This window comes from Verticillium dahliae, genomic scaffold, assembly GCF_000150675.1.
Source record: "Verticillium dahliae VdLs.17 supercont1.8 genomic scaffold, whole genome shotgun sequence".
NCBI lineage: Eukaryota > Fungi > Ascomycota > Sordariomycetes > Glomerellales > Plectosphaerellaceae > Verticillium > Verticillium dahliae.
Window position 1 is genome coordinate 31,204 of NW_009276927.1, and position 11,126 is coordinate 42,329.

Consider the following 11,126-nt stretch of genomic DNA (forward strand, 5'->3'; position numbering starts at 1 on the left):
ACTCTTAAGTTCGGATGTGTCGCTTTTGTGCAGACTCGCCAACAGTATGCATATAGATATTACATAAATTGCACACAGCTAAGCCTGTCCCATGTTTCCGTAACTCTGCCGTACCTTGGTTCCGCCCTCTCGAAGTCTTAAATGCTTTTGCTCCCCTTGCCAAGGCATCCGCTCCTTCAAGTCATTCGTACTCATGGTCAACTTTTGGCACAGTTGCGCTGCCTGACTCCTCCTCCTCAGAACAATGGGCCAATCGGCCTCAACGTGTCGAATATCTTCACGAGCTTGAAACCCGGCATGTAAGATCGGGGTCGCGCTGCCGGCCAGGTCGCTGCTTCTGCGCATGATGACGGTGTCTAGCAGACCATTGAGGTCCGGAGAGACACGCTTCAGGCGCTGTCTGATGTTCCATGAATTGCGGCGCATTTGGGTCCTCTAAGCCTTGACCGACTGGACATGCGGACCTGACAGCTTCTGTCGCTGTTGAGAGTCGGCGCTCTTGCCGGCATGCTCTTCCAAGGGAGACGCTGTTGACATGGCTGCAGGACTCTTCGGCGACACGAGTCTCGACGCGGTTGGCCCAGACAACGGTGACCGATCTTCGTCCATCTGCAGCTCTCCAGCCTCGGCCTCCTCTTCGTCTCCAAACTGAGTCTCAATCGCCGGGAGCGGTGTACGCCGACCTTCCGAAATGCTTAGCGCACGCTCACTCTCCGTGTCAGATGGCACTGAAAGCTTGCCTCCATGCGATGGTGTCTTATGAGCCTGCGCGGTAGAGTATTTACGGTGCAGTTCGCGAAAACTCCTTGCCGTCGCAGTACTGGCGCTGGCTGTCGACTCGCGGCGTTCCTTCATGGTCGGCTGTTGGCCAAGGGCATCATGGTAGTCTTCCTCCTCTTCTAGGCTTGCCGGAGATACAGGCTCTTCGCGCTGCGCCTGCATCTTTTGCCTCAACCTTTCTTCTGTCGGCATATGTTGCAGACCCTCACCAAAGTTGATGACTGATGCTTTCTTTCCATGCACCACAAAACTACCAGACCCTCTACTGAGAATATCGTCTCTGATCGTGTCTTCGGAGATTCCACTCGAAGCTGAATCCTTGCCCTTTCTACTCCTGTGATGAGATAAGTGACCAGCGCTCTCCCTCAGGGTCCTCTGCAGGCTACGACGTATTTTGTTCCTGTCGGCCTTTTCGGCATTCCCGGGGGTATCACGTTGCTCCGATAGATCGCCAGTTTCAGAGATAGATCCCGTGCGAACTCCAGCCAAAGTGTGTCGAGATGATGGCGACTCTAGGAGCCCAGCCTGTTCGAGCAAGTCGCGTTCATCAGCGTCGACATCGTCTGCATGCTGGTCTATGCTGTTCTCAGTAACCTGGCTGCGGGAGCCCTGTGGTGTGGAAGGCGGTTTAGTGCTCCCTCTGCCGGACTGAATTGGCACAGACGAAGCCGCAGCTTGAGACTCAGACCGGGCACGTCGTAAAGGCTCTTCCGACGCCGACAAATTCGAGTCCCAAGACCTCTGGTGCCTATGTGACTGGAAAGTGGCACTTGTTGGGGGTGTCTGGAAATATTCTGTGGTCGGCGAATCGAAATCAGGCTCTTCCGGTTGAAAACCGGAATTCTGGTGTTGCTGAGCCTTGCTGCCAATATGGCCGTTTTCCAGCGAGAGCGAATCTCGATCATCTGGCTGAGGTGGAAGGGGCTTGTCCATGTCAAGCGACACATCTTGCGCTTCCGTTCCTCGCGAGCCGCTTTTCGCAGGCGACATATCTGCCAGGAGGCCTTCTTCCTCAAGATCCCTGCTCAAGACATCCCGGTGACATCTGATCCTCCAAATTTCCATCCTGATCCACTTGATTTTCACATCCATACGCGCAGCCTCTCGCAAAAGCTCTTCGCGAGACTTGCTCTGGATGGGAGAAAGAATCTGCAAGTGTCGCGCATTCCTCAAGTCTTCTTCCAGCTCTTTTTCCTTGGCCGAGATATCCTCATCCGCCTTCTCCACAGTTCTGGCCATAGTCTCGTGTCGTTGTGCAAGAATAGACTCGGCTTCCTTGTGATCAATCTTGCCCCGCACGATGCTGACCTCACCAGTTGGGGTCTGAACCACCTGGGCGTTATTCGAGCTGTCAAGTCTTCGAATGCCGCGGCGGCTTTGACCCTCATAATTGCCACCGACGACGCCTCGCATTCTGACACCCGACGTCATGAACGCAGCAGCGTAGTTGAGTTTCGCCAGCCAGTCATTCATCTCGTCCTCATTGTCTGCCAAAAGAACCTCCTCAACGAAAGCACCTGGCCTCGCGTACTTGAAAGCGTTTTTGTGCTTCTTGTACGTTGAGTCGACAAGCGCAACTGCCTCCTTGATTGGCATGAAGGCATCCGGTTTGAAGTCAGTCAACTGTGGCTTGAATGTGATTGGTTCGCCGTAGTAGCCTTGTTTGACGTGTGTGTCGTATTGGTGCATAAGGCTCTTCACCCAAGCCGTATTCCGAAAGAAATATAGTTGGGCGCCCGTAAGGATAGCTCCCCATTCTTGCCACGGAGATCTCGTTTTCTTCTTCTTGGTGTCTTTCCGCCACAGTAGACCAACCTTGGTAATCTTGATGTCGACTACGCCTTGGGGGGCAGTATCAGGGTTGGTAGTGCTCTTCTCATCTCGGAAGGCATCTGGTCGAGACCTTGCCGATACAATTTGCAAGACACCAGTCCGGAAAAATGTTCTCTGCAGCTCCCTCACATTCAGGTTTTTAGCTGTTCCGAGGTAGTTGTAGTTGTCGTCCAACTCCATAACATCCTTCAGGCTTGGCCGTAGGACGTCCAGCTTCCCGTCAATGATGAGCGTATAAGGATCCAGTGGTTCCTTGGAAGACTTCTTGATTGCTGTGTCTGGAGTGCCGCCTGCGAAAATGGTCCGTCGCCTCCCCTTTTGTCGATCACCGTGCAAATCGACGTCATCCTCCAGGTAGATGAAAGGGGTGTAGGTGATATTATCATAAAAGCACCGAAGGATAGACTCGGAAACACCTTCACCCCGTGTGTTCTTGATGTAGTCGTTTTGTTGCATCTTGTACTTGTTGTTCTTGTTGAAAACGTCTGTGTGAAGAATCAAGAGGGAAAATGCGATGAAATAAGCCTGGTCCGGTGAAGAGTATATCCCTGGGTTGCATTCGTGGTATCGATTCGCGAAGGCTTCTAGACATCGGTCGATCTGCTGGGTTTCCTTGGGCAGTTCTGCTTCCATAAGTAGTTTACGAATAGCCATGTCCATGGGGTCCCCGAAAAAGCTGAAGCGGCGCATGTAACTCCGCAAAACTGTGGCAAAGAATGGATCTGTGCCGCGAGACAGCGCACTGGCTATGACGCCCCGACTGAGCAGCTGCTCGATACGTGCGAGGTATTTGGCCGCAGTTTCATCCTCCCGTCGTTCCGGTAAAGCCACCGGCTCACGAGCGATTTGGAAAGAGTTGTTCTTGGAGGTGCTCGAGCCAGGGGTTGCCGGAGTGAGGTTACCTGGGCGCCCGCTTGCGAGCTCCGAATTCTGTCGCAACCTGTTCAGTCCAAAAAGGTCACCCAGGCTTTTTCGTCCGGTGGATGATGATGTGCGGGTCGTGCCTGGATTCAGGAAATCATCCATAGAATCTCGTCCTAGAGAGCTCATCGTGGATGATCTACCACGCAGTTGCAGTCGCGCTCGCGTTGGTGAGGATCGTCCCGAGTGTATGGAGCCCGGGCGGAAGAGGGCTGTGGCAGGCGATACTGCAGCTTTGGTTGCCACATCAGCCGCTGACCATGATACAACCGAATCTGCATTTGCGCTGTAGCTGGAGGAAGGCCTCGATGGGTTATGCGGTCGGGAGTTGCCCTCTCCAGGTTGAGACACACCGAGCATGGAGCTCGAAGAGGCAGCGTAATCGCCATTGATCGGCTTGCTTTTCTGTGGCAGATGGGAAAGGTCAAAGAGCGGCGCAGCCGATTTATTCTTCCTGCGCGGCAAACGGAAGAAGTTTGTTGGATGCGGAGCTGAAAGCTTTGTCGGTGTCGTCTCTGCAGGGTTTGCGGTGTGTGCCGAACTGACGTCTGATCGAGAAGATTCGGAGGCGCGGTGAAGGGTGACAGGCAAGCCCTGAGACTCGCCTTCTTCAGCAGTTTGTAGTGTCCGCGAAGAAGAAGTCTTGGAAACCGGTTCTTCAAATGTCACCAGAGTTGGTCGGCTCCTCGCAGCGAGCTCTTCCAGTCCGGGGGTCCTCCTGTTCTTCCAGGTGTGTGCTCTTGTCATGTTCTCTTCGCTTGCTCTGGGTATTTCGCCTGATTTCCGAAAGCGATCGGCGAGACGCATACGGGACTGCTTCTTCTGGGGAACAGGTATCTCGAGTACAGGCGCCGTGGTGATAATTTCGGGGGCTTACTTTGCGTCAGCACGATGTTTCACAACATGATCAGGTCTTCACATACGCCGGGGCATCGGCGGAGGCTTCTCGGCCTGCTGCTTGGCTCTGAGCGACAGCTGAGAGTCGGAGGCGTTGCGAAACCTTAGGATGGAGAAGCGGCGATGCTTTGGGGTCTCGTCTTGGATTGGTGGGGTCCCAGGGCGAGAGATGGAATCTTCATCGTCAGTACTTGCTTGTGACGTTGCGTGGTCGAGAGAGCTTGAGCGTGTTGGCTCTAAGGGTGTCGTTGTTGGTTCTGGTATCGGGGCGGGGGGTGTGGAAGCGATGCTCGTGGCGGCAATGGCGGAGGTTGTAGATTCGGACTCGGTGAAGCGCGGCAGCGATAGCTGAGGTATGGAGGTGTCAGGCAAGGCCGAAAGCCGTCTCATGTCGGATTCGCTGGCCATGTTGCCGTGACGGCGTAGAAAAGGCATGGGTGCGATGGGGCATGGTTTGCCAGGGATGGCTCTGGAGGCGAGGGAGGAGGGCACGTTGTCGACCCGGATAACAAGGTGCTATCAAACTGTTGACGTTGAGGGTCACGCCCACGCCCCTGTCTGTTGAAATTGGCGATGCCGGGTCGAGGATACAATTCAGGGCGATGTCAGCGCCGCCGACACCTTGTGGTACATTGATGCGAGCTGTGGTCGATGGAGGAATGAATTGACAGCATGCGAAAGGCACATGGGCTAGGTCGAGAGGGTTGGAGGTAACAGAAACCGCAGGTCTGGCGTGCAGGACCTTGACTGAACTCACATCCGGATGAGATGGCAAGGACATTTCAAGGGGGGGCTCGAGACGGATGCACACTGCCAGCCTGGCTGAGCGAGCATGCGAGGAAGTACCCCAGCAGCCTGTGGACTCTAGAGCGAGGTACTTACGGCGCTCAGTTAGGAGGCGGGGAGGTATCTATGGATAAGGTACCCAGGTATCTACCTAGGTACCTAGGTAAGGTACCTCGATTAGGCACCTGAGTTCTTCCCAAACGTTCCTTCCTACCTAAGGTACCTACCTAGGTAGGTACCTAGGTAGCATGCAGCAAGTCCCCTACCCAGGAAAGCCCAGAGCATCCGTGAGCCTTACCCCTCTGTACGTACATGTAGTACAGGGAGGTACCGGGGCCTGTCCAATGGGAACTCCGAAGTTTGGTAGAGGTGCGGCCCCGGCTGATGCACCACCAGGCTGCGACAATCAGCTAGGCTGGTGGGAGCTGCCCACCTTACCTGGTTACATAGCTGCATGGCACACAGTCAATCCTAGCGATACGCTTCCAACCACAAAGCATCGTCGTCAATCCCAGCATCACGTACCTTGCCGTAGTTCTCGATGCGAACTCTGATTTTCAACAATCAGCTGATTGGGCTTGCTCCTCATTCCTCCAAATGCGCTTTCAAGTAATTGCTGGCTTGGCCAGTATTGCTATCTTGCAACCAGGCGCCTCCGCCATCGGCACTGGGCCTCTCGTAACCCACGACGATGCAAACCACCTGCACAACCCGACACATCGACGACTGCCCTTCCTCTCCTGGGTCCGCGACGTTGCGGTCGAACTCTTCTTTGGTCCATATCCTTCCAAGACCGAAATACGCCATGGCGTCCCGACCCCGAAGCGCTATACGGACGAAGTTGTGCTACGCTTCAACCTAACCGCGCCTGAGGAAGAAGCTGCCATGGCTCAGTCAGCCTCCACCTTGTTTCTCGACATTTGGGCATTCACGGAGGATTTTGTCGATATCAGGCTACGCAAAGACAGAATTGGGACTCTGCTTGGTGTACTACCTAAATCCCTACGCGATTCCTACTTGGTGCTCATACCCGATGTCTCTGCGGCGATTCACGGGTCACGCCCCTCCACACCAGTGGTACAACACCATGAATACATGCCCTGGGACGAGGGGTCTGGTCTTCTGCGCCCTCAGGCTGACAGCGATACCGTCTTCTTCCGTGACTATCGACCCCTCTCTGTATGATTCTCTCGCAAGCTACTCGACCGGGCGAACGAATCACTAACTCGCGAGGCAGGTCATTGTGCCTTGGATGCGACTCCTCGAGGCTATGTTCCCTGCGATCGCAAGAATGGTCAACGTCGGTCTGTCATACGAGGGGCGCGATATTCCGGCTCTCAAGGTCGGGGTTTACAAGCCCGGCGAACCAGCACCAAAGAGGAAGACACTGCTCGTCACAGGTGGCATGCACGCGCGGGAATGGATTTCAACGACCACCGTCAACTATGTGGCCTGGTCATTTGTGACCAGCTATGGACGTGATCCCATGATCACTAAGTTGCTCGAGCATTTTGATGTCGTCTTCGTTCCAGTCCTGAACCCTGATGGCGTGGAATACAGCTGGCAGGTAGATCGTCTGTGGCGCAAGACTAGACAGGGAACCGATGTGTCGTTTTGCCAGGGCCTTGACTTGGATCGCGCATTCGGCTTCGAGTGGGACGGTGCTGGATCCAACGGTGAGCCTTGCTCCGAAAGCTATGGAGGCGCGAAACCCTGGGAGGCCGCGGAGGCGGTAGCGCTGGCGAATTGGGCGCGCAATGAGACGACCAACAACAACGTCGAATTTGTGGGTTTGATTGACCTGCATTCGTATTCACAGCAGGTCATGTATCCTTTCTCTTACACCTGCGATACCGATCCTCCCAACCTTGAGAACCTTGAGGAGCTGGCTGTCGGGCTTGCCAAGGCCATTCGGCTATCGAGCGGCGAGGCCTACTCGGTCACGTCGGCATGTGAAGGGGTTGTGGCAGGCGGAGGCGACATGGGCCGCTCGTCCCGCGTCGAGGTGGGCGGGGGCTCGGCCATCGATTGGTTTTATCATGAGATGCGCGCACACTTCAGCTATCAGATCAAGCTGAGAGACATGGGGAGCTACGGTTTTCTACTCCCGAAAGAGAATATCGTGCCTACGGGCGAGGAGATGTTCAACGCTATGAAGTACCTTGGAGACTACTTGCTTGGCAACAACGGGATCGAGCGTTCGAACCAGCAACACTCAATGACGCCGCCGGCAGGTGGGGTTTTCAGCAACCCAGAACTTCGCCGGGTGAAGCGCCGGTGATGACAAAGGTGCGAGGGAAAACACAAGGCGACGAGTACGGGCAATCACGAGAAGACGACCAGATGAGATGGCCCAATGGATGAGGATTGTTACTACAGACATGCTCTACCAGCCCATGACCAGGGCCACCGAGGCGTACAGGGCGGTAAGCTTCAGGGTGCTGTCGAAGACGAAAGAACCGATGGAACCACTTTGTTATGGCAGATGGGTCAGTAAAGGAGTGGTTTCCGCTGTCGCGCTGTCCAAGTCCCTGCATGGAGAGAGTTCAGGAGTAAGGGGGCGGGGCGTTAGAACGTACATCATACGGCCGGCAGGCCCCCGCTCGCTGGCGTAGCCGAACGCGTAGAGGGAGCGACAAATGGTCCAGCCGGCACCCAGGACGGCGGCGGCCAAGGGGTAGCGCAGACCGGCAATGAGTAGAGCGCCAAGGAATGAGGTGTGGTTCTCAGTGAAGTTGGCGTGGGCGCGCTGGGCTGCGAGCGCGCAGGTCACAGGTCAGTAAATCGTGAGGCAGTGGACACGCAATGTTGGGTCTGCAGGGCAAACAATGGGAAGATGGTGACGAACCGCAGTTGAACATGTAGGCCTTGCGGTCCTTGTCGGCCTGCTCGTTTGAGGCGTAGGCGATGGGGTACTTCAGACCGCTCAGCTTGCGGAATTTGCTGGTGAGGATAACATGCTGGGTGTTGACGAAGAAGGTTGACGTAGCCACGAGAAGGACGTAGCTAGCCAAGCCACTTGTTAGCAACGATTCAAAGTAGGCAATACTGGCAAACAGATACAGTATCCTGCGGTGCCATGGGAACGCGCGAACCTGAACTCTTCGGGAAGCTGAATAGTGAGAGGCATGGCGAAGAACGTGTGTCAATTTTTCGTCGAGTGGCTGCTGGGTGCGAAGGATGGGCAAGGGGAGAGCCGTGGGGCTAACAAAGTGTCATAAAAGGCAGACTTGTAATTAGGTCAGAGCTCAGTGTTCAACACTAGGCTCCGGGGCGCACAGCCGGACGGAACAACCACGGCATCAGATCCCTAACTTTAGGGGCCAGACCTATCGGTCGGCAACACCACAAGCCCGATGGCCTCCACTATACACGGCTCCCGGCAGGGAAGGACACGACAGCCGGGTTGCGCGCGATGACTAAGTGGAAAAGCGGTTCAACTATAGACCGTAGGCGCCTGCGGACACGTACCTGTGCTCCGGCGGGGGTTACGTGTCCGTCTTGGTAGGTAAGCAGGTAGGTACCTGAAGAGTTCCTCTCGGGCTCAGAGATGGCCATGAGACAAGTCCTCCAGCCTGGAAGACGTTGCTCTCTGTCCAGCACTTTGACCTACACCTAAGTACGAGGTAGCATGTGGTTCAGATCCGTACAAGGTTCGATAGGTTCGATGGCGGCGGTGCTTCACTGCAACTGGGGACTGTTGTCATCGTTCAATTCAGGCCCTGATTGGACACCTGGAGCAACCCGACAGAAAAGCACCCGCTATCCAATATGACGCCATTCCTACCCATGCACAATCCTCGCCTCAGCGACTTCACCAGCGCCCCCACCAACCCTTCTTTGGTCATCCACTACAACGCGCTCAACACCTTGTCGAATGCCGAGATCAGCGTCGACACGTGCGCCTCCTCGAACACCAGCATCGGTCGCAACCTGACCGTCCTCACACCGCAGGTACCAATGTTGACACCAATCTGCTTCATCGCACGCACCAGCTCGGCAGGCTGAGGAGTGTCAAAGGCGATAAACGTGCTGCGAGAGCATCTTGGTCAGCGTCCATTGAATGATGCACTGTGCTCTTGCTCACGCTGGGGAGAGGACATTGACTTACCCTTGTCCCTTGCCTCGAAGATTTTGCACCTGCTCAGGATGTCTCTCTGCGAGTTTGCTGATCTCGGCGTAGAGAAGGTCGCCCACGCGTGCCTGTTCCAACGTCAGCAAAATCATATCCTTACAGGCGGGCCAGCTCTCAACCGGCTCGGCTCGGCACGTACGCATTGCTCGACCAGCTTGTTGTCGAGAATCTCCTCGATGACAGCCTTGCACATGATGACACGGGCCGGGTCACCCATCCACGTGTTAAATTGGCGGTAGGCCTTGTCCGGCACCAGCATGCGGTCGCCGAAGAAGTACCCGGCCGTCTGGGCCTTCTTGGAGAAGGTCACAATGTCCGGTGGCGAAGTCAGGTTCCAGTGCTCATGGCCCCAGAACCTGCCCGTCGCGCCGAAACCAGTCTGTACCTCGTCCACGATCATGACGACGCCGTGCTTCTTGGTGATGTCGCGGAGCCCCTGGAAGAAGGCGGGCGACGCATGGTTGTCGCCACCCTCGCTCTGGATCGGCTCCGTGATCAAGCCGGCCACGGGGCAGTGCCATGACGTGATGAGCCTCTCGACCTCACGCAGGCACCTCTGCTCCTCGGCCGCATTCTCCTCGACGTGAGCCTCAAGCGGGTACTTGCGCACCGGAAAGGGCGCCTGCGGCCAGTTGAATGACGGCACGTCGAGCTTGTGCACCGCCTTGGAGCGTGTGGTGGAAAGGCTGCCGAAGCCCCGGCCGTGGAAGGAGTTGGCAAAGCTCATGATGGCGAGATCGGGCGATCCAGGCTTCGCATTGTTGAGGCACGAGCTGGTCTCCTCTGCTGTCCATTCAACGCCCTCGCCGCGCTCTTTGCGGCGGTATAGCATGAAACACGCCTTGTAGGCGAGTTCGTTGGCCTCGGACCCCGACTGTGCTGTGAATATATTGTCAAGTCCCGCAGGCGCCGCCCTGAAGAGACCCTGCTTCAGCAGCTCCGCCCAGTTGCTGGAGGGGAAATTGCCAATGGCCGGACGGTTGACCAATGCAGAGATCATCTCGGGCGACTTGGCTGCGGCCACGAGAGCCGCATTGTTGTACCCCACGGGGATGGATGCGATCTGGGCGTACACATCCAGGTAGCGATTGCCATCCACATCCACGATGCTGGGCAATGTCAGTGATGCGACGCCGTGCGACCTGAGGGCCGTGCCGTTGCTTACTAGTTCCCTGAACTCTTCTCATAATCCACTACAAAGTGAATTGCGCGAGCATCGAAGAAAGCATCGAGCTGCTTAGAAGCAGCCTTGGACAGAGGGCCAGGCACCTCTGTCGCAACCGAGTTCTCGAGAATGGCAGGCATTGTGGCTGCTGCTATCTTTCGCTAGGTTCAGATGAGCGCAGTCAGGTGATTGTACGCAGATCGTCAAATTTAGTTTCGGCGCGCTGTTGTTTGTAGAGATCCGTGTTCATCAAGGGGACCCGCGACGGCATTATAAAGGCATTGCGACGCTTCTATCAGTGACTCCGGCGGAGCGACTGAAACCGGCATCGTTGCTCCCGGCCCATGCCGGCCCATGCCGGCCATCATCCGGTGACTGTGTTCCCTCAATGATCTCTGGTCCGGTTTCTACTCTTACTGTGATGTGTGATTTGCCCCCCAACCCCCCGCCCCCCCCCCCCGAAATAAAGGCTTTAGAGGAGATATCACAAGGGCCGAGAGAAGTACGGGAAACACCGAGCACAAAGTTTGTGGGAATGGCCGGGTAGGTGGAGCATTGGGTTTCTCAAAGGAGAAGGAGGGTTCCCGCATATTTTATCCTGAGGAATTG

At 55.8% G+C, this 11,126-nt stretch overlaps 4 protein-coding genes across 4 annotated transcripts; 1 reads left to right on the forward strand and 3 right to left on the reverse strand.

Annotated features, from left to right (window-relative positions):
* Positions 1–54: 54 nt before the first annotated feature.
* Positions 55–4,839, reverse strand: VDAG_04568 (transport protein sec73; the record flags this gene model as incomplete). The annotated part of the gene is made up of 3 exons (XM_009654172.1): positions 55–683; positions 741–4,406; positions 4,458–4,839. The coding sequence occupies 3 exons, from the start codon at positions 4,837–4,839 to the stop codon at positions 436–438; spliced, it is 4,296 nt and encodes a 1,431-aa protein (XP_009652467.1). The 3' UTR covers positions 55–435.
* Positions 4,840–5,814: 975 nt separating this feature from the next.
* On the forward strand, positions 5,815–7,498 carry VDAG_04569 (ECM14 protein; the record flags this gene model as incomplete). The annotated part of the gene is made up of 2 exons (XM_009654173.1): positions 5,815–6,396; positions 6,455–7,498. 2 exons carry the CDS (start codon positions 5,815–5,817, stop codon positions 7,496–7,498), a joined length of 1,626 nt encoding a protein of 541 aa, XP_009652468.1.
* A 105-nt stretch (positions 7,499–7,603) lies between these two features.
* VDAG_04570 (uncharacterized protein) lies at positions 7,604–8,347 on the reverse strand (the record flags this gene model as incomplete). The annotated part of the gene is made up of 4 exons (XM_009654174.1): positions 7,604–7,688; positions 7,797–7,971; positions 8,066–8,223; positions 8,313–8,347. 4 exons carry the CDS (start codon positions 8,345–8,347, stop codon positions 7,604–7,606), a joined length of 453 nt encoding a protein of 150 aa, XP_009652469.1.
* Positions 8,348–9,068: 721 nt separating this feature from the next.
* VDAG_04571 (4-aminobutyrate aminotransferase) lies at positions 9,069–10,705 on the reverse strand (the record flags this gene model as incomplete). The annotated part of the gene is made up of 4 exons (XM_009654175.1): positions 10,518–10,705; positions 9,492–10,461; positions 9,329–9,420; positions 9,069–9,249 (listed from the first exon to the last, which is right to left on the reverse strand). Exons 1-4 carry the CDS (start codon positions 10,655–10,657, stop codon positions 9,069–9,071), a joined length of 1,383 nt encoding a protein of 460 aa, XP_009652470.1. The 5' UTR covers positions 10,658–10,705.
* Between the last annotated feature and the right edge of the window lie 421 nt (positions 10,706–11,126).